The sequence below is a fragment of the Protomyctophum parallelum genome, assembly GCF_964188405.1.
Source record: "Protomyctophum parallelum genome assembly, chromosome: 13".
NCBI lineage: Eukaryota > Metazoa > Chordata > Actinopteri > Myctophiformes > Myctophidae > Protomyctophum > Protomyctophum parallelum.
In genome coordinates, this window is record NC_139708.1 from 27,501,371 (window position 1) to 27,521,130 (window position 19,760).

Below are 19,760 nucleotides of genomic sequence, written 5' to 3' on the forward strand. Positions count from 1 at the left end.
TTGGTGACTATTAAAAACGTTGTTTTTCCTTTCGTTTCTTTCTTTTTCTTTAAGCAACTAGTCGACTAGTTGCTTAAAGCCCTACTATGTGTACAGGTGTGTCTGTACAGGTGTCTCATACCGTGTGTGTGTGTGTGTGTGTGTGTGTGTGTGTGTGTGTGTGTGTGTGTGTGTGCGCGTGTGTGTGCGTGTGCGTGCGTGTACAGGTGTCCCTCATCTCGCTGACGGCCAACATTTTAGGATATTCTGAACTGGGACCGATCAAGTCCATGAGAACTCTGAGAGCTCTGAGGCCGCTGAGAGCTCTGTCCCGCTTCGAAGGGATGAGGGTAAGATGCTACGCTATGCTACGCTACACACACACACTGAGAGCTCTGTCCCGCTTCGAAGGGATGAGGAGGGTAAGATGCTACGCTATGCTATGCTACACACACACACTGAGAGCTCTGTCCTGCTTCGAAGGGATGAGGGTAAGACGCTACGCACGCACGCACATACAAATACACACACCCGCACACGCAGTAGTCGGAGCCCTGGTGGGAGCCATTAACCTGACTCCGCCAGATGTGGCAGCAGAGAGTACACAGGGTTCCCCCTCTCCTGCTCCCATCTGGGAACTCTCAGGCAGACTCGCAGGACTGTGTGCCTTGATCCCGCCTCTAGCTGCCGCTGATTGGCCAGGCCGTTTGGTGGCCTGTGCATCGACTCATCGATGATGACCAACAACGTCAGCGGCATATGCTCAGACATCCAAGTCAACGGACAGTCACTGGACACGGTCTCCAGTTTCAAATATCTTGGAGCAATCGTGTCCGATGAAGGATCCAAACGGGAAGTCCTTGCCAGTATTGCGCAAACAACTGCTGCCCTGGCAAAACTCAAGCCCATATGGAAAGACAAAAACATCAGTCTGGCATCAAAGGTGAGACTACTGCGATCACTTGTCATGTCAATCCTTCTTTATGCTTGTGAAACTTGGACCCTTACAGCTGAGCTACAGAGGAGAATACAGAGCATGGAGATGAGATGCTACAGAAGACTCATGGGTATCTCCTACACCCAACACGTCACAAACGAGGTAGTACGGCAAAAGATCAGCCAAGCCATTGGCCCACATGATGACCTTCTTACTACTGTCATAAAGCGTAAACTGAGGTGGTACGGACACATCACCAGATCCTCAGGCCTTGCAAAGACCATCCTGCAAGGCACCGTACGAGGTGGCAGGAGCAGAGGGAGACAAAAGAAAAGATGGGAAGATAACATCGGAGAATGGACACACTTGAAACTCAGCGAGGCAATGAGAGCTGCCGAGGACAGAGAGGGATGGAGAGAGCTGGTCAACAGATCGTCTGTGGTGCCCCAACGACCCTCCGGGGTTACGGGATAGGTGAAGGTGAAGGCATCGAGTTCCCAGATGGGAGCAGGAGGGGGGGTACCCTGTGTACTCTCTGCTGCCCCATCTGGCAGAATCAGGTTAGGGAGCCATTCCCTCCATCTTCAACTGGTAATATATTAATGTATATTAATGTATATTTGTATATATATGTATTTACAGGTAGTAGTGGGAGCCCTGGTTGGAGCCATCCCCTCCATCTTCAACGTCCTCTTGGTGTGTCTGATCTTCTGGCTGATCTTCAGCATCATGGGAGTCAACCTGTTTGCAGGTAATAGTAATAATAATAATAATAATAATAATAATAATATTGTTATTGTTTTAAAGGGAAGTTCTACCACTGCTACAACTCCACAGCAGTAATAATAATAATAATATTGTTATTGTTTTAAAGGGAAGTACTACCACTGCTGGAACTCCACATCAGCGGAAATGTTCCTTCCTGAAGACGTCAACAACAAGACAGAATGTCTCCTATTGGCTGAAAATAACAGCGAAGTCCGCTGGAGGAACCTGAAAGTGACCTATGACAACGTCGGGATGGGTTACCTCAGTCTGCTGCAGATAGTACGTATTACTACTACTACTATTACTACTACTACTACTACTACAACTATTACTACTACTACTATTACAAGTAAGACGCGCAAAGGCGGGAAGCGAACGCAGCTCGTAAAGTTTTTTTTTTTTTAAGTTTTTTTTTAAGTTACGTAAAGATGTTTTTTAGTGTGTGTATGTGTGCGTGCGTGCTACTAGTACTATACACCTACTGTACACACTAAAATACACATATATATACACACACACACACACCTGTCTCTACTGCAGATAGTATGAATTAATACTAGTAATACTACTAGTACTATACACCTACTGTACACACTACTATACACATATACACACACAGTGACAACGTTGGGATGAGCAGATAGTACTGCAGATAGTGCGTAATCTAATATAAATTGACGCTCGATACAGTGTATCGAAATCACCAGCTGATTTCATTGCATGAGCATGGCCGTCCGTTTATTCACCCCAGGAACGTTTCTCACGAGTTTCAGCCTGTGGGACATTATATGCCGGTGCACAACCAACCCAGCCTGTAGCTCAGACAACAACACACCCAAATTCACCCAAAGGAAGAAGCCGTATATATCGCTGTTTATGATGATTCAAGTTTCTTTATTAGGAAAAAGACCCCTTGAGATGTACCATCTCGTTTTCGAGGGGCTCCCATAGTTTTTATATATGGTTTATATAGTATGGTTTATATAGTATGGTTTTGTACAATAGCAGAGCTGGACTGGCGCTGGCCTCCACGCTATGGTTGTTTCGACAAAGAAATCAAATACAAATACGGGATTTCCCAGGACGTCTGTGGACGTCTAGGGCTCACAACCTGTTAACATCGAAAGTTGAATTGAATCGTGGATTAGGCAAATCGTGACAGCCCTAATATATAGTGACAACATTGGGATGGGTTACCTGTCTCTACTGCAGATAGTACGTATTAATATACACATAAACCTGTATATATATACACGCACGCACGCATGCACGCACACCTGTCACTACTGCAAATGGTTAGTACTGTACACACTCAATAAATGGTATTGTTTTGTGTGTGTGTGTGTGTGTGTGTGTGTGTGTGTGTGTGTGTGTGTGTGTGTGTTTTACAGGCAACATTTAAAGGATGGATGGACATTATGTATGGAGCCGTGGATTCGAGAGAGGTTAGTGTCTGTCTGTCTGTCTGTCCGTCCGTCCGTCCGTCCGTCCGTCCGTCCGTCCGTCCGTCCGTCCGTCCGTCCGTCCGTCCGTCCGTCTCATGCCACCCTCATCAGTATCTATAAACAGAAAGGTGTGAGAGACAGACAGACAGACAGACAGACAGGTGTCTCACTTCTGTCAGTTGAAGCAAAACTCCAGACTAGAAGGATCATGTTTTGCCGCCTGGCCGCGCACGTCACACACACACACACACACACACACACACACACACACACACACACACACACACACACACACACACACACACACACACACACACACACACACACACTCACTCACACAGCGCCTGGCCGTGCACATCACAGAAAACATGTTGCCAGAAACTCAATGCGTGTTTTCACAAGGATCGAAGCACCACACACGCATACACGCACGCACGCACGCACACGTGTACTTACCAGGAGAAACCCCGAGAGCACAAACAAGATATTCAAAGGCATTCGACACGCTCGACCCAAAGATACTCTGCCGTGGATCATAACGCAATCAACCCAATTACCCACAACCCTGATTCTGTTCCTCTAAAGCCATGTGTAACATGAGGTACTCTAGAATATTATATACTGTATATATATATGTATATATTATATACTCTATATACTCCTCTAAAACTAATGTGTAACATGAGGTACTCTATCATTATATACTGTATATGTATATATTATATTCTCTATATACTCCTCTAAAACTACTGTGTAACATGAGGTACCCTAGAATATATATATATATATATATATATTCCTCTAAAGCTACTGTGGATCATAACCCAATCTATCAATGAACCCAACCCATCATTCTGTTCCTCTAAGCCAGGCGTAGACACTCTGTTTTGACTTGAGAGCTACTTGAACTTAATGAGCAGCTCAACATGACCTACCCCCCCTGGAAATGAAATAAACTACTTATTATCACAACATAAAGTTATACCATGAAGACATGGTATATGCATGATAACTGAGGCTACTGCTGCTTATTATTACAACATAAAGTTATATAATGAAGACATGCATAACTGAGGCTACTGTTGCTTATTATTACAACATAAAGTTATATAATGAAGACATGCATAACTGAGGCTACTGCTGCTTATTATCACAAGTTCACAGCATAACGTTTACATCATGATTTCAACCTAAATGGCCTTATATTATATATCAACAAGGATAGGATGATTAAAAAAGATTATTCTGATGACTGTCTTGATCCAAGGCTGTATCAGAAATTAAGTTAGAAGTGAACTTCAGTTAAACTTTCAGAGTGACACATTACTATAGCTGCAGGGTTATCTTACATATATCTAGTACTTGAATGTTGACATTTTAATCCCTTGGTGTTTCATTAGCGCGAGGTGACAAATAATATATGCTTCAGGCAGTGAAGGAAAGTAACTTTACTTTACTTAAATACTGTACTTAAGTACAATTTTGAGGTATTTTTTATTTTACTGGAGTATTTCAAATTTCCATTTCCATTTTCTTTTACTTCTACTCCACTACATCTCAGAGCCAAATTCTTTACTTACTTCACTGCAATTATTTGAAAACTTTAGTTACAGTAGGCTACTACTAGTTGCTTTGGCGACTTTAATTATGATTAGAAAACATACATTAACCACTTCAACCCTATACATTTTGGCCATTGTGCGACGCATGGTGAACTTGTGAAATGGTACATTCTGCAATATGAATACTTTTAGTACTTTAAGTACATGTTGATGCCGATTATTCTGTACTTTTACTCAAGTACATTTTCAATTCTGTACTTTTACTTGTAACGGAGTAATTGCAGTAATAAATTGGCTACAGCAGCAGAAACAACACCGCTCTGAAGGACCGCCAGTGATGTGACATCAGTGGCCGTTCCTTTATGTATCTATGAAGGAACCGCCAGTGATGTGACATCAGTGGCCGTTCCTTCATGTATTACCTTTAATCCTCCCAACACTAAAACATATCGTCATTACGTCACCATCGAAAACCAATTACACTCTGGCATTGGGTCCTTTAATCCATATCTCTATTACGTAATCATTGAGAGCTAGTTATACATAATACTATATATGTATAAAACCACAGTATACCGCTAATCAACTTACAAATTACATACATATACATAGTTGCGAACGCAGTGAGCCACTTACTATGACAGCAAGGGCTGAATGTCTGTGTGTGTGTGTGTGTGTGTGTGTGTCACGCTGTTACACCACCCGCCCGCCACCAGAGGGCGCAGCTGTAGCACACACACACACACACACACACACACACACACACACACACACAGGGCGCAGCTGTAGCACACACACACACACACACACACACACACACACACACACACACACACACGAGCTGCGTTCGCTTCCCGCGTTTGCGCGTCTTACTTGTATATGTATAACTAACTCTCAATGATGACGTAATAAAGATGTGGATTAAAGGACCCAATGCCAGAGTGTAATTGGTTTTCGATGGTGACGTAATGACGATATGTTTTAGTGTTGGGAGGATTAAAGGTAATGCTCCTATGTATGTATGTAATCTGGCACCACTGCCGTATCAGGCACAAGTAGTCATTACTGAGATTTGACAGTTGGTAGCAGAACAGTAGTTTATGTATTATTCTTTGTGTTGCTAGGCAGAACAGTAGTTTATGTATTATTGTGTTGCTAGGTAGAACTACAGTTTATTTGTATTATTAATATTGTGTCTCTGTGTTGCTAGGTAGAACTACAGCCCATCTACGAGGAGAATCTCTACATGTATATTTATTTCGTGATCTTCATCATCTTCGGTTCCTTCTTCACTCTCAACCTCTTCATCGGAGTCATCATCGACAACTTCAACCAGCAGAAATCCAAGATAAGTTTACAATAATAAACTACTACTACTATTATTATTAGTATTATTAGTATTATTATTTTGGATGCACGATATAATCAGTAGCATAATCGGAATCGGCCAAATCGACCGTAAAAAAGCCAAATCAAATATGATGTCAAATCTTTATATTCTTCTACATTTAATTTGTGTAGGCCCACTCGTCTCATTCAGGTGTGAAAACAGAAACTTGGAAAAGAGTATAGGCTGTTTATTGATTGATTGAATACTTTATTAACACAATCAGCGCCGGGATTCCTTCAAAATAGAAGCTTGGGGGGCCGGGAAGACTTTTTACTCTGTAAAGCCCCCCTCCTTCTGTTCCTTGCTTACCTTGCTCTCGTTTCCATAATATTGCTAAATAATCCCTCGTGTTCATATTTTGAACGAGAGGCAGTTGAGAAGTCAGAAATTAAGAGCTTAGTATATCCATCAGATCAAAACCACGGAGAGCGCCCTGGATTAGGAGAGACGAGGCATTCTTTCTGCAGCGGTAAACAGACCGGACTGGACCGCGCATGAATGAAAAGCGAAGCGTACGGTGGCCTTGGAGTCCCACTGAAAAATAAAAAAATGAATACATTCAGAATATTCTTCTCTCGTTTGATATCATTGAAGATGCACTAGGACGTGTACACACCCTAGGATATGTACACGCAGCCTTTGAATATCCGTCGGTTGGATGTGTGGACACGTCGGATGGACGGAACCTGTGAAGGTGTTAATTTGCCTGAGTCCTGCGGTGGGACTTCTGGTCTGGTTTTGGTGAATAAGAAGTAGTGCCGGTCATTTGGCATCACAACTAACATCATTTGTATTGTTTACTTATTTGGACCATATTGCTATTATAGCACAACCTCCGTTGAACTTTAACCCCTCAGTCACATGGAACCATTGTTTGAGCAGTTAGTGGTTTACTGTGTAGGTTAACGAATCCTTTAGTTTTAACTTATTGATTTACTGTGTAGGTTAACGAATCCTTTAGTTTTTACTCATTGATTTACTGTGTAGGTTAACGAATCCTTTAGTTTTTACTCATTGATTTACTGTGTAGGTTAACGAATCCTTTAGTTTTTACTCATTGATTTACTGTGTAGGTTAACGAATCCTTTAGTTTTTACTCATTGATTTACTGTGTAGGTTAACGAATCCTTTTGTTTTTACTCATTGATTTACTGTGTAGGTTAACGAATCCTTTAGTTTTTACTCATTGATTTACTGTGTAGGTTAACGAATCCTTTAGTTTTTACTCATTGATTTACTGTGTAGGTTAACGAATCCTTTAGTTTTTACTCATTGATTTACTGTGTAGGTTAACGAATCCTTTAGTTTTTACTCATTGATTTACTGTGTAGGTTAACGAATCCTTTAGTTTTTACTCATTGATTTACTGTGTAGGTTAACGAATCCTTTAGTTCTCATTGATTTACTGTGTAGGTTAACGAATCCTTTTGTTTTTACTTGGGAGGTAAAGATATTTTCATGACAGAAGAGCAGAAGAAATATTACAACGCCATGAAGAAGCTTGGATCCAAAAAGCCTCAGAAACCTGTTCCACGACCAGAGGTTACAACTAAATATGTTACTAACTAAATGTGTTACCAGAGGTTACAACTAAATGTGTTACTAACTAAATCTGTTACCAGAGGTTACAACTAAATGTGTTACTAACTAAATGTGTTACCAGATGTTACAACTAAATATGTTACTAACTAAATCTGTTACCATAGATTTTCAATGTTGCAACACTTAAAATGTAGAATATGACAATTTAGCGTTAATATCGATATTTGGCATAAATATTGAGATATGACATCTTGACCATATTGTGCAGCCCTACCGGAAATTACACGTTTTCCTGACCGTGAATCTCTCTCTCTCTCTCTCTCTCTCGCTCTCTCTCTCTCTCTCAGAATAAGTTCCAGGGCCTGGTGTTTGACTTCGTGACTCAGCAGGTGTTTGACATCTTCATCATGGTTCTGATCTGCCTCAACATGGTGACCATGATGGTGGAGACGGACGAGCAGTCTGAGGAGAAAGAGAACATATTATACTGGATAAACCTGGTACGTTACTGTTACGTTACCCTCAACATGGTGACCTGGTGGATACCTGCCTACTAACCACTACTACTGTCTCAACATGGCGACCTGGTGGATACCTGCCTACTAACCACTACTACTGTCTCAACATGGTGACCTGGTAAATAATCATAATAATAACCTTCATCATCCCCAGGTGTTCATCATCATCAATGCTCCCTGAAGATCATCTAATAATAATAATAATAATAATAATAGTAATCTTCATCACCTCCAGGTGTTCATCATCGTCTTCACATCAGAATGCTGTCTGAAGATCATTTAATAATAATAATAATAATAATCTTCATCACCTCCAGGTGTTCATCATCGTCTTCACATCAGAATGCTGTCTGAAGATCATTTAATAATAATAATAATCTTCATCACCTCTAGGTGTTCATCATCGTCTTCACATCTGAATGCTCTCTGAAGATCATCTAATAATAATAATAATAATAATAATAATAATAATCTTCATCACCTCCAGGTGTTCATCATCGTCTTCACATCTGAATGCTCTCTGAAGATCATCGCTCTGAGGCAGTACTACTTCAACGTGGGATGGAACGTCTTCGACTTCGTTGTCGTCATCCTCTCTATAGTTGGTACGTATTGATTGATTGATTGATTGATTGATTATTTTTCAACCTTTTTTCAAATCTTTCATTCATCCTCTCTCTCCTCTCTCTCTCTCTCTCTCTCTCTTCAGGGCTGGTACTGGCTGACGTCATAGAGAAGTACTTTGTCTCGCCCACCATGTTCCGAGTGATCCGATTGGCTCGCATCGGACGCGTCCTGCGTCTGATTCGCGGCGCTAAGGGCATCCGCACGCTGCTCTTCGCCCTGATGATGTCACTTCCTGCGCTCTTCAACATCGGCCTCCTCCTCTTCCTCATCATGTTCATCTTCTCCATCTTCGGAATGTCCAACTTCGCCTACGTGAGGAAGGAGGGCATGATCGACGACATGTTCAACTTCGAGACCTTCGGAAACAGGTGCGTTGATTAAAGTTTGAGATGTTCAGAAACAGGTGCGTTGGTTAAAGTAGACGTTCAGAAACAGGTGCGTTGGTTAACTTCTTTACTGCCATCTAGTGTTTAAAAACTTTGACTGCGTCTCTGCCGCTTGGGTGTTAGGGTTATATAATAACCATGGTGTTGAGTGTTAGGGTTATATAATAACCATGGTGCTGTGTGTTAGGGTTATAAAATAACCATGGTGTTGTGTGTTAGGGTTATATAATAACCATGGTGTTGTGTGTTAGGGTTATATAATAACCATGGTGATATGTGTAAGGGTCATTTATTAACCATGGTGCTGTGTGTTACAGTATCATCTGTCTCTTCATGATCACCACATCAGCCGGTTGGGATGGACTGCTGAGCCCCATCATGAACACCTCCCCCCCCGACTGTGACCCCCACAAGGATAACCCAGGGACAGATGTCAAAGGTCAGTACCCCCCCCCCCCCCCCCCATGTGTGTTACAGGTTATTGTGGTAACCCGGGCGCTGTGTGATAACAGGTGACTGTGGTAACCCGGGCGCTGTGTGTTGCAGGTTACTGTGGTAACCCGGGTGCTGTGTGATAACAGGTGACTGTGGTAACCCGGGCGCTGTGTGTTCGTATATCTCCAGGTTACTGTGGTAACCCGGGTGCTGTGTGTTACAGGTGACTGTGGTAACCCGGGCGTCGGCATCATGTTCTTCTGTACCTACGTCATCGTGTCGTTCCTGGTGGTTGTGAACATGTACATCGCCATCATCCTGGAGAACTTCAATGTGGCGACGGAGGAGAGCGCCGACCCGCTGTGTGAAGACGACTTTGAGATGTTCTACGAGACCTGGGAAAAGTTCGACCCTGGCGCCTCGCAGTTCATAGAATACAAGTAATACTATACTACACTACGCTACGCTATGCTAGGCTAGTCTACGCTACGCTATACTAAACCTGGGAGAAGTTCGACCCTGACGCATCACAGTTCATAGAATACAAGTAATATTAATTATACTAATACTGTACTGTACTGTACTGTACTGTACCGTACCGTACCGTACCGTACCGTACCGTACCGTACCGTACCGTACCGTACCGTACTGTACTGTACTGTACTAATATCCAATACGAGTACAGGTAATATAATATAATTCTTGTTTGGTCTGCTTCATGAGTGAGGGGAGATCAGAAGACTGTAAAAGTACAGTTGTTTCGTTAACCCATTTTGACATTTCTTGATTAATTAATAATAACTTTATTTTTATTTAATGATAACTTTTTTTATATAGCACCTTTCTAGGCATGAGCCACAAAGTGCTGCACAGGAATAATAACAAGAAAATTCACAATAGAAAAATAGAAAAACAAGTAAGTAACATGATCTATCAACGTAATAAACAAGAAATACCCAAACATTAAACAAATCAAGATAACACAAGATCAGTAAAAGGCAGGGAAAAACAAAAACGGTTATTTAAAGGAATGCTTTTTGAAACAATAGGGATTTAAAACGTATAAGGGAGTCAGTGAGGCAAATTAGTTCTGGATGCTAGTTGCTGGTTGCGGTGCTTGAATGGCGAAGGCTCGATCACCCTTTGTGACGTAGTTCGCAGTACGAATTTTTAGGAGCCCCTTGCTTAATTGAGTACATATAGGACCACAATGGAAACAAGCCCTTGGCCTTTTTATATTGTGCTTTTTAGCTTATTGTACCTTTTTAAATACTGTTAATAAATAAAGTAATCAATCAATCACATTACATTACATTTGTATTTTATCATTCTGTTTACAAAGAGCTGTCAGGTTTCTGCGACACCTTAAATAAGGGATATATGAATTGTTATCATTGTGTTTACAGAGAGCTGTCAGATTAAAGGATATATTTTATGTTTACAGAGAGCTGTCAGATTAAAGGATATATTTTATGTTTACAGAGAGCTGTCAGATTAAAGGATATATTTTATGTTTACAGAGAGCTGTCAGATTAAAGGATATATTTTATGTTTACAGAGAGCTGTCAGATTTAAAGGATATATTTTATGTTTACAGAGAGCTGTCAGATTAAAGGATATATTTTATGTTTACAGAGAGCTGTCAGATTTAAGGATATATTTTATGTTTACAGAGAGCTGTCAGATTTAAGGATATATTTTATGTTTACAGAGAGCTGTCAGATTTAAGGATATATTTTATGTTTACAGAGAGCTGTCAGATTAAAGGATATATTTTATGTTTACAGAGAGCTGTCAGATTAAAGGATATATGTTATGTTTACAGAGAGCTGTCAGATTAAAGGATATATTTTATGTTTACAGAGAGCTGTCAGATTAAAGGATATATTTTATGTTTACAGAGAGCTGTCATATTTAAAGGATATATTTTATGTTTACAGAGAGCTGTCACATTTCTGTGACACCTTAAAGGATCCGTTGAGAATTCCCAAACCGAACACCATCAAACTGATTCATATGGATTTACCTCTGGTCCCTGGAGACAAGATCCACTGTCTGGATATACTACTGGCCCTGACTACTGAGGTAATATACACATACTACTGCTACTGCTACTGCTACTGCTACTGCTACTGCTACTGCTACTGCTACTGCTGCTACTGCTACTACTACTACTACTATTACTATTACTACTGCTACTGCTACTGCTACTACTATTAAATCTGCCTGTGTCTTCTTCAATGTATGCATCCATTATATTATTGCAGTCGCTTTACATTGTGGTTCTCCTAGCAGCAGGACAGGTTAAGAAATTTGTGTCTGACCCCTCCCATGTACTATACCCTGAGTATCGGCTAATGCCATTAGGTAGGAGGTACGAGGTCCATGCGTGCAAATATAATAGGTACAAGCATTCCTTTGTCCCTCTGTCAATCACACTCCTTAACAGAGTACTTGCAGAGGGCAGACAGGGTAGGGGTCGAAGGTTATGAGGTGATGTTCTTCCTCTTTTGCACTAGGTATGTTGGTTTGTGGTTTTTTAATGTTGTACGGGTCACTGTGTGCCTTTGTTGTCTTGTATTGTGTATTGTATCTGTATGTTGCAGGGCGGGTCCTTGGGGTCCAAGACAAATTTCTCCCTTGGGAGACAAAATAAAGAAACCTTGACCTTGAACCTTGAGCAGACATTACAGGTTGACAAAAATGAACTGAAGTAACCCTTTACGCGTTCACGACAAAGGTAATCTCAATCTCAGTGCCGTTTGAGGACAGATGCGTGTCCACGGACGTGTTCGCTCGCGCACACGGACACTCGTGCACATTGCTTTGAGCACGCCTGGAAGGGTCATAGCTAAAAACAATGATGCTATGTGAACTGAGGTGATAAAAGTATGAATGCGCCGTTGTCTAGTCAGATTTTTCCTTGCGCGCCTCTAAACTTTATCTCTTACTCAACCAGAATACGGAGTTGTGTTTGTTAATTTTTGCAGGCTGACCAAGGACTCTGTTCTCCTCTGCCTCCTATCTTTTCACTATTTTGTAAATTAATTTGATTCTTGAATAAAGCTATTTTTATACTTCAGTGTAATTTACGATGGCCTCCCGTGTTATTGATTAGCCAATAATATGTCCGTTGTCTGTGTTTTTCCTGTCACTCCGTGGGGTAAGTTTAGTTGATTTAACAACGTAATTCTTAGCAACAGCCTGCCAGTGCTTATCTTTCCCCGAGCGGGGAGGAAGACGGCGAGGCATGGGAATCCGGGCGATGCCCCGATCCGCAAGTACAGGAATGGTTGTATTTTAAGTTGATAGCAGCTCGCCACCTCTCTCAATCTTCCACGGACGGAGAAAGGGAGGCTGGAAAGTATCGCACAACGTGCCAGTCTAACTAGGTCAAAAGTGGCTATATTGCAACGTCTCAGTGGAGTCGGTTGAAGTAAATTAGCCACACATGTATCTAACATTCTAACATTCTAACACTCTATACGGGTTCATGCAGGCGGAACAATGTGAGAATTGTATGCTATGAACCGACCAGTCTGAGGCGCGCTATCTCTTCACGAGAGTTTGCGCAGGGCTCCGACACAAGTTGGAAAGAAGCTATAAATCTCTGCCTCATAAGAGCCATAGATTAAAAGCTGTGAGTGTGTATATCTTCCCCTGTATTCCTTAATTCCTGATGCTTCATACTAAGTGTGCTCAGGACGTGCGAACATGCGGGAGGTATAGCACACTGCGTGAAAAGAGGAGTTAACGGGCAATTATGGGCACTGTATTTTGCCCAGTAAACCTCAAGTTTAGCAGCATATACAGTTAATATACGGTAATATACAGGTGTGATGGTACAATTCGGGAGTTTACCAGAGTTTGTTGGAAAGTTTAACGGGAGTTTCCTGTAATATACACATCCGTATTTCATGCTTTTTGCGCAGTGGCAGGGAGTCTCCCATGCCGGCGTTGATGCCCGCGTCGGGACTTTACGCACACTGCATAAACTTGTGATTGTGAACGCGATACAGATAGGATAGTTTTAAGGTTTTAATTCGGGTCGCCCCTGATAGCCTCATACAAGCAGGCTTTCAGAGGTGGGTAACGGTGTGTGTGTGTGCTTTATACAGTGTGTTAGTCTTGTATCGCACAAATGGTGTGTCTCCGAGCTACAGAATGAGTCAAAGGTGTTATAGCATAATATTATAAGTTATTAATGGCATATTTAATAAAACATAATATTGTACACACGTCACACAACAGCTCTGTAGGGGAGCTATACAGTACTAAGATGTATGGACGGAAGCCACTTGTAATGGGTTTATCTTTTGAAGAGGTGTTCTGAACACCTTAACTACTAGTGATTTGTAGCACAGCTATTTTGAGATGAAGAGAAGACAGTGAAAGTCCTGGCATACTGGGCTACTATACTGCTTAGCAAACAGGAGTAGACCAGTGTTCAGGCGGAGAGGGTGATGAGAGCCAGCTCTCTTTAACAGTGAACTGGAGACAATAGACTCTGTCTGGACATTCTACTGGCTACTCTATAATATATATATATATATATATATATATAATGTACTGTGTTTTCAGGTTGTGGGGAGTCAGCAGAAATGGTTTATATATATTATTATATAAAGTATTTTATTGTGTTTTAGGTTCTGGGTCAGGGGAGATGGATGCTCTAGTTTATATATAATGTATTGTGTTGTATTTTAATGTATTGTATTGTATGTGTTTTAGGTTCTGGGGGAGTCAGGAGAAATGGATGCTCTCAAGGTGCAAATGGAGGAGAAGTTCATGGCCAACAATCCTTCTAAGGTATACCGTATTACCTTATTAATAAGGGTTATTAAGAAGGGTCGTCAGCTTATTACCTTATTAATAAGGGTTATTAAGAAGGGTTGTCTTATTACCTTATTAATAAGGGTTATAAAGAAGGCTTGTCCACACACTGTGTCTCTGCTCCCAGGAAACTTTATTTAAAGAAGGCTTGTCTGCACAGTGTGTCTCTGCTCCCAGGAAACTTTATTTAATGAAGGCTTGTCCACACACTGTGTCTCTGCTCCCAGGAAACTTTATTTAATGAAGGCTTGTCCACACACTGTGTCTCTGCTCCCAGGATACTTTATTTAGGTACAACGTTTCGACCAGTGACGTAGAGTCTGTGGGGGCCGGAGGGCCAGGGACCCCATGAGGATTTTCTGGGAATTGCACCCAACCGCACTGAAGACAGTCAAGACACTGTCCAACACCGCCCTCCCCTGGCTAAACCAGGCATGGGCCCCCATGAGGATTATGAAAACTATTCGCTTCTGGTTAGACCCTTACGGGTCGTCGTCGTACAAGACATCAGCGTATTTCATACAGCAGCATATGGGCAGGTCAACAAGGAGCAAGCTCTTTTGCAATGAATGAAATCAAGCAAGACACGCCCACCGCATCTGGAAGTATATGGCTGAAATTAGCATGAAGGTCATATCAAGCCGAGGACTCTAATTATACTAAAAATAAAGTGGCACTTTATTTTTCTTCTCTTATGGGGGTCCCTGGCATATCTTTTCAAATGGGGGTCCGCAGGGCTGATTAGTGTCAATTTGGGGGTCCTTGACATGAAAGAGTTTGGGATAAGAACACCCTCTCGCGATTAAGAACACCCCCATGAGAAAGGTTTAGCATTTTGCATCGCGATAGTCTATCATTAAAACAAACAATCAATCAATAAATAAATGAACCAATGACGTTGTCCCCCTCCAGGTGTACGAACCAATCAGCTCCACCCTGAGGAGGAAACAGGAAGAGGTGGCAGTGGTGGTGATCCAGAGGGCGTACAGGAAACACCTGTTCAGACGAACGGTCAAGCAGGCCTCGTACAAATACCGAGAGAGAGAGGGGGGCGAGCGAGGAGGAGGCGGAGACAGAGAGACGGAGGGGCTGATCTACGAGAAGATCAACCTGCTTTACGGAGACGGCCAGGAGGAGACAGGAGAAACTCCTGCTTCTGAAGGAGAAACTCCTGCTTCGGAAGGAGAAACTCCTCCTTCTGGAGGAGAAACGAGGAGTGAAACTCCTGCCACAGAAAGAACTCCTCCCGTTGTAGAGGAGGAGGCGATGCAGGAGATGGAAGGAACTACTCCTGCTATGCAGGAGGCAGACAGTCCTCCTGCCGTGCGGCTAAGCAGCGAGGTCATCCTGCATTCTGCGCCTCCTTTTTCCCTCCCGCATCATCATTCTGCGCCTCCTTTCGACCTGCGGCTCCCCGCGGACGAGGAGGAGCTGAAGGAGACGGTCGTCTGACAGAAGCGACGGTTCTCAAACCAGAGCATAAAAAAAGAATTGATTAAATCAATTAATTACCAGCTGCATTATTATTATCGGCGGGGGTCCGCTCGCTATGACTGCCTCTGTGTCCGTTTCAGCGCAGTAGTTTAGGTAGGAACTAAAATTCTCCAAGGCGGAACTATTGTGTTCTGAGTCGTTCGTTTCCGCACGGACATATTTGCAGTGCGCACATGCATCATCCAATGAGAAAACCAGATGGACTAGCTTGCACATGGATTATAGACTCAGCTGTAAAAAGGCTTACATGAGTTACAGACCTGTGGAGGCGCATTCATTCATACTGTAGTTTTATAAAGGTTTATAAAACTACAACATGACGTCACTCACCGCGGTGTAGCTTTAAAAAGGTTTGTAAAACTACAACATGACATCACTCACCGCGGTGTAGTTTTATAAAGGTTTGTAAAACTACAACATGACATCACTCACCGCGGTGTAGTTTTATAAAGGTTTGTAAAACTACAACATGATATCACTCACCGTGGTGATCAGCTATCACCTAAAACTGGAGTATGTATGAGCCTTAGCGGTCCATTTGGTTCCGGTTTTTACCATCTCAGAGTTACAGACATGTTGGAGTCCATTTAGAACCCCTTCAAGGACCCCACTTTGAGAACCACATGAGAACAGGTGCTAACATGCTAACAATCCAAGATGCTAACGTTCCGCGATCGCTCTGTGCTAACTGCTTTGAGCCGCCAAGACATTTTTTTCTCTTTGCTGTTTAGTTTTTTTTACTTTGAAAAGAGCAGTCGCTGTGCGGCAACGCAAGCATATTTAACATGAGCGCGGTCCCGTGAATTTGTAGTGCGCGTTGCTCGTTTCGTGCACACGCCCCACCGTGACTCACCAGACCTGGATTCTGTTTATCTTTTTTTTTACGCTTGCGTTGTCGCACCACTCTTCAACAGACCTGGAGGAGACCTGTGTTGATCCAGGCAACAACGCCTGCGTTCCTCGCTTCCCGTTTGAAAGGCCCTTAAGGCATCAAGAACTAACATATTATGTGGACGTACTCAAGAACGACGCAGGAGCGCAAAGCACCAACGAGCTGGTCGGATGTATGGAGAACCAGGATGACTGGAAGAGACGATGGCCTGAGGATGACCTAGAGAGAGTGTTACATTATCCTACTGGTTAAATATCCTTCCTAATGTTAACCCATTTAGGCCGAAATTAAAAAATAATCTTGTACGTTAATAGCAGACCTACAACCTATGAGCATGTAGATCTGCTATTTTTCAATAGCTAAATTATAACAATGTTTAAAACACCAAAAGGTGTTCCCGCCCAAAATGGGTTAATTATCCTACTGTACACCAGATTAATGTACATTCTACACCAGAGCATTGACTTTATGTTAAGTTCTACACTGCTGCCCCCTTGTGGCAGTCAGTTCCACTGTCTCCATGCTTTTCATCCAAGATCTCTCTCACACACACGCGCACATGCACGCACACGCACGCACACACACACACACACACACACACACACACACACACACACACACACACACACACACACACACGCACACAAGGCACGGTGTGATCTATAAACATCTACTGGGTCTAAACAGCAGACCTCCAAGACCTCACACACACAAGGTACATTGTGAGCTTGTAGGTCTGCTATTTTCTGCGCGTGACGCAACGGAGCCTGAATCAGGCTTTAGTGTTGCTTTGTTGTAAACATCTAAATGGATCTAAACAGCAGATCTACAAACATACTGGATCTAAACAGCAGATCTGTAAAGCTTTAGTGTCACTCTGTCTCTATTCTATTCAAACCATAATTTTACTTGTTATTCTGTGTATATCAATTATCCCTTCGTTAAACCCCACCCCCAAAAACGATTGTCCAATCAATGCCAGTCCAAATAGCTTAGCAACCGTTGCAGGTCAAGCTTCCGTCACCTCACAGCTGTCAGTGTTATTTTGCATGGCTGTGTTGTTGAACACACACACAGCTTAACGTCATGGCTGTGTTGTTGAACACACACACAGTTTAACGTCATGGCTGTGTTGTTGAACACACACACAGCCTTAACGTCATGGCTGTGTTGTTGAACACAGACACAGCTTAACATCATGGCTGTGTTGAACACACACAGCTTAACGTCATGGCTGTGTTGAACACACACACACAGCTTAACATCATGGCTGTGTTGTTGAACACACACACAGCTTAACGTCATGGCTGTGTTGCATAGCCTATACTGTAGGCCTGGTTGACTAGATTTAGAAGACATTTTGAAGCTCTTGCTACTGAAATGATGGATTATTTGGAGAAATCCTGTAATTTAACATGCATCTCTGTGGGGGAGAAGGACAGTTTGACCTGTCTCCTTGCTGCTAACGTGCCTATTGGACAAGGACGGGTTGGGGAGGTGCTTAGCGCTGCTAACATGCCTATTGGACAAGGACGGATTTGGGGGTGGCTTAGCGCTGCTAACATGCCTATTGGACAAGGACGGGTTGGGGAGGGGCTTAGCGCTGCTAACGTGCCTATTGGACAAGGACAGGTTGGGGAGGGGCTTAGCGCTGCTAACGTGCCTATTGGACAAGGATGGGTTGGGGAGGGGCTTAGCTAAATGTTCTGGTGAAACACTGTATTTATTAACTTTATACACAGTCTGTTATTGCGTATTTATTCACATTATAAACAGTTTGTTAAAGGGACACTTCACCCTTTTTGCAAAATAATATATGTTAATGACGTTTAGAAGATTTAGAACACTTTCCTGGGGGTCTTTGTGTGTGTAATATGTGGTTTTAGATATTTTGGATTCTAGCATAACTGGGCTCACTTACTTCCTGGACTACAATTCCCATAATGCTTTGGTGCACTGCTCCTCCTTGTGGATAGGGGGAGGGCTGTCTTACTGAGAGAACATGTAGTCCAGGAAGTAAGTGAGCCCAGTGTCCATGACATCAGAGACACTGGGCTCACTGCTAAAATCTAAAATATCTAAAACCACATATTACACACATAAAGACCCCCAGGAAAGTGTTCTAAATTTTCTAAACGTCATTAAAAAAAAATAAGTCTCCCTTTAATGCTTATTTATTAAGTTTATACAATATCACTTTGTGCAGGCATTCTTTCTGCAGAGCCTGCGTTGCTTTCCACCGTGCCGCCCTCATATCAAAGTTGTTTTAAGTTTAGCCGCTTTATGTGCATGAAGAAAGTATTGCATAATTATAATAGTTATAAACCATGCCCTCTGTGCATGAGACTGAAATATGAAATATGTAATCATTGTTTACATGCAAACAAAGTGCCTGCCCAGTGCCTAGCCCTGATGAACACCGCTGTTAGGCGGAAACATGTTGCTTTAATAAAGATTATTATTCTCTTTTAAATATGTTGTGTGCCTCATGGATCTCTGCCTTTTTTATAATAATAATAATAATAAAACTTTATTTGTATAGCACCTTTCATGACATGAAATGCAGCTTTACAGAGCAATGGAGAAAGAAAGAAAAGAAAAGCAAGGCATAAAACATAAAAAAATAATAGCAGTAATGCAATACAGTGAGAACATGAATAACACAAATTTAAAAATTATAAAAATGTAATAAATTACATTCTAATTTAAAATGAGAGAATGTAGAAGAATAGCTGTTATGTTTTCTCAACTTGCTGTTTTCAGCAAGACATTTCTCTATAAGCCAAAATATAGCCAAAAATATCTCCAAAACTGGTGGGTCAAACTGAACAACAAATATGTCAATTTGAAGCAGATTCCCTGCTTTCACATGACATGAAAGATAAAAACAAACGGCTAACGACTTAGCCTCGGTCAGAAACGGTAACAAAAAATAATGGCATTAATATGGAA

At 42.0% G+C, this 19,760-nt stretch overlaps 1 protein-coding gene across 4 annotated transcripts in view; it reads left to right on the forward strand.

The window, feature by feature from the left end:
* Positions 1-19,281, forward strand: part of scn4ab (sodium channel, voltage-gated, type IV, alpha, b) — a 72,264-nt gene extending 52,983 nt beyond the window's left edge. For all 4 annotated transcript variants that reach the window (XM_083780679.1, XM_083780678.1, XM_083780680.1 and 1 more), the window contains 14 exons: positions 207-329; positions 1,559-1,667; positions 1,791-1,963; positions 3,076-3,129; positions 5,902-6,039; positions 7,519-7,623; positions 7,971-8,123; positions 8,629-8,746; positions 8,851-9,136; positions 9,472-9,593; positions 9,813-10,029; positions 11,530-11,674; positions 14,321-14,398; positions 15,335-19,281. In XM_083780679.1, the coding sequence (XP_083636805.1) occupies positions 207-329; positions 1,559-1,667; positions 1,791-1,963; positions 3,076-3,129; positions 5,902-6,039; positions 7,519-7,623; positions 7,971-8,123; positions 8,629-8,746; positions 8,851-9,136; positions 9,472-9,593; positions 9,813-10,029; positions 11,530-11,674; positions 14,321-14,398; positions 15,335-15,874 (2,361 nt within the window). In that variant the 3' untranslated portion in view covers positions 15,875-19,281. The remainder of the gene's footprint in view (positions 1-206; positions 330-1,558; positions 1,668-1,790; positions 1,964-3,075; positions 3,130-5,901; positions 6,040-7,518; positions 7,624-7,970; positions 8,124-8,628; positions 8,747-8,850; positions 9,137-9,471; positions 9,594-9,812; positions 10,030-11,529; positions 11,675-14,320; positions 14,399-15,334) is intronic.
* The last annotated feature ends 479 nt before the right edge of the window (positions 19,282-19,760 follow it).